General features: G+C 48.9%; 1 protein-coding gene across 1 annotated transcript; it reads left to right on the plus strand.

Moving 5' to 3' along the window:
* The first annotated feature begins 425 nt into the window (after positions 1-425).
* LOC113222914 (protocadherin beta-3-like) lies at positions 426-2,993 on the plus strand. The gene is given in 2 exon segments (XM_026452493.1): positions 426-2,795; positions 2,797-2,993. Coding segments are annotated over 2 exon segments (1,758 nt in total). The 5' UTR covers positions 426-1,146; the 3' UTR covers positions 2,906-2,993.
* Positions 2,994-3,078: the final 85 nt, after the last annotated feature.

The raw sequence follows: 3,078 nt of genomic DNA on the forward strand, positions 1-3,078 counted from the left end.
AGTTTTGTATTCACTGTCCTTCATTCATTATGTCTTAATAGCTATGCTTCACTCTCTCAGGGCCTTCACACATTCTACAGTCTTAGCTTGGCACACTTCTCCTATTTCATGTTTCAGATTAAATGGTGCACCTTGGGGGAAACTTTCTTAATCACTCTCCATTAACGTAGGTCCCCATATTGCATACTTTCAGTGTACTCAGTACCTTTTCTATGTAGCACTTTTCACACTGTTTAAACATCTGTTTAAAGACTGTACACCCACTAGATGGAAAATTGTTATAAGATATACAGACATTGTCTTGTTACCACCACTTGCCTAACTTCTACAAACTCAACAATTATCTGTGGAAACAAGCTAATACAGATGAAATGAATAATTGTATATTTGCTCTGAAATAAGAAGAGAAAGCACTTTAAGTGTTCCTTGAGCGTGATAATGTGGAAGAAATTAGGCATTTGTAGCCCTCCGGATCCACCTCTGACATGATGTCTTTTCCTTTTTACCACCTTGCAGGAGGTGTCTTTTCCTTTTATTTTTCTGGTATAGGCAATTCGTACTCATTTCACAAAGTTTAGAAAAAAAAGAAAAACATAAATAGGATAGTGAAGCATGCTATCATCTAGAGAAAAAATCTTTTGAAGTTTGTGTGTAATTATTACAGAAGGGGAGGGGTAAGCTAGTGTCTGTACACTTCCGCTAAATCATGTAAATGAGGACTCTACCAGGAAGAATCGCTGCTCTTAGATAAGAGCGCATTTTATTTCCCTAGATTGCATGTATTTAATTCATATAACACGAGAAACTCCTCCAGTAGCGTCAACCAGGGTTGATAAGAATAAATGATAAAGCAAAACAAAAACACCTTCTCCAAGATTTTGAAACTGCAAGCGAACGCATGGTGGCGCTGTTGACTAAGAAGGCGACTTAAACCACGGGCATTGTGCATGCTTGGTGACGCACGGATCCAGTGTGGTGAACCAGAGGCTGTGAGCCCAGGAAGATTTTTGAGTCAGCAAGTCTGAGCCTCTGGAAAGGCTTATTGACTAGGCCGTCTGCAAAGGTTGTGGGGCAAAAGACTGTTTCCCAGCGCTGTCTGAGGTTCAGCTTGGAGACATTCCCAAGAAAAGCGTGACGGAAAGTGCAATGGAGGCGGGAGGAGAACGATTTCTTAGACAAAGGCAAGTCCTGCTTCTCTTTGTTTTTCTGGGAGGGTCTCTGGCTGGGTCCGAGTCAAGACGCTATTCTGTGGCTGAGGAAAAAGAGAAGGGCTTTTTAATAGCCAACCTAGCAAAGGATCTGGGGCTAAGGGTAGAGGAACTGGCCGCGAGGGGAGCCCAAGTTGTGTTCAAAGGGAACAAACAGCATTTTCAGCTCAGTCATCAGACAGGTGATTTGCTTCTGAATGAGAAATTGGACCGGGAGGAGCTATGCGGCCCCACAGAACCATGCATACTGCATTTTCAGATATTACTGCAAAACCCTTTGCAGTTTGTTACAAACGAGCTCCATATCATAGATGTAAATGACCATTCTCCGGTATTCTTTGAAAATGAAATGCATCTGAAAATCCTAGAAAGCACTCTACCAGGAGCAGTAATTCCTTTGGGAAATGCTGAGGACTTGGATGTGGGAAGAAACAGCCTCCAAAACTACACTATCACTCCGAATTCCCACTTCCACGTACTCACTCGCAGTCGTAGGGACGGAAGGAAGTACCCGGAACTAGTACTGGATAAAGCGCTGGATCGGGAGGAGCAGCCGGAGCTCAGCTTAATGCTCACTGCGCTGGACGGCGGCGCTCCCCCTCGGTCTGGGACAGCCCAGATAAACATCCAGGTCTTAGATATAAACGACAATGCACCAGAATTTGCACAGCCGCTCTATGAGGTTGCAGTTCTAGAGAATACCCCCGTTAACTCTGTCATTGTCACAGTCTCGGCTTCTGATTTAGATACAGGAAGTTTTGGGACAATATCATACGCATTTTTTCATGCTTCTGAAGAAATTCGCAAAACTTTTCAGCTAAATCCAATTACTGGTGATATGCAACTAGTCAAATATTTGAATTTTGAAGCGATTAATAGTTATGAAGTCGACATCGAGGCCACGGATGGCGGAGGCCTATCGGGAAAGTCTACAGTCATAGTCCAGGTGGTTGATGTCAACGACAACCCACCGGAACTGACCTTGTCTTCAGTAAACAGCCCTATCCCCGAGAACTCCGCAGAGACTGTACTGGCTGTTTTCAGTGTTTCTGATCTAGACTCTGGAGACAACGGAAGAGTGGTGTGTTCCATTGAGAACAATCTCCCCTTCTTCCTGAAACCATCCGTAGAGAATTTTTACACCCTCATGTCAGAAGGCGCACTGGACAGAGAGACCAGATCCGAGTACAACATCACCATCACCGTCACTGATTTGGGGACACCCAGGCTGAAAACCAAGTACAACATAACTGTGCTGATCTCCGACGTCAATGACAACGCCCCCGCCTTCACCCAAACCTCCTACACCCTGTTCGTCCGCGAGAACAACAGCCCCGCCCTGCACATCGGCAGCGTCAGCGCCACAGACAGAGACTCAGGCACCAACGCCCAGGTCACCTACTCGCTGCTGCCACCCCAGGACCCGCACCTGCCCCTCGCCTCCCTGGTCTCCATCAACGCGGACAACGGCCACCTGTTCGCCCTCAGGTCGCTGGATTACGAGGCCCTGCAGGCGTTCGAGTTCCGCGTGGGCGCCACAGACCACGGCTCCCCGGCGCTGAGCAGCGAGGCGCTGGTGCGCGTGCTGGTGCTGGACGCCAACGACAACTCGCCCTTCGTGCTGTACCCGCTGCAGAACGGCTCCGCGCCCTGCACCGAGCTGGTGCCCCGAGCGGCCGAGCCGGGCTACCTGGTGACCAAGGTGGTGGCGGTGGACGGCGACTCGGGCCAGAACGCCTGGCTGTCGTACCAGCTGCTCAAGGCCACGGAGCCGGGGCTGTTCGGTGTGTGGGCGCACAATGGCGAGGTGCGCACAGCCAGGCTGCTGAGCGAGCGCGACGCAGCCAAGCACAGGCTAGTGGTGCTGGTC

Source organism: Piliocolobus tephrosceles, unplaced genomic scaffold, assembly GCF_002776525.5.
Source record: "Piliocolobus tephrosceles isolate RC106 unplaced genomic scaffold, ASM277652v3 unscaffolded_36359, whole genome shotgun sequence".
Lineage (NCBI taxonomy): Eukaryota > Metazoa > Chordata > Mammalia > Primates > Cercopithecidae > Piliocolobus > Piliocolobus tephrosceles.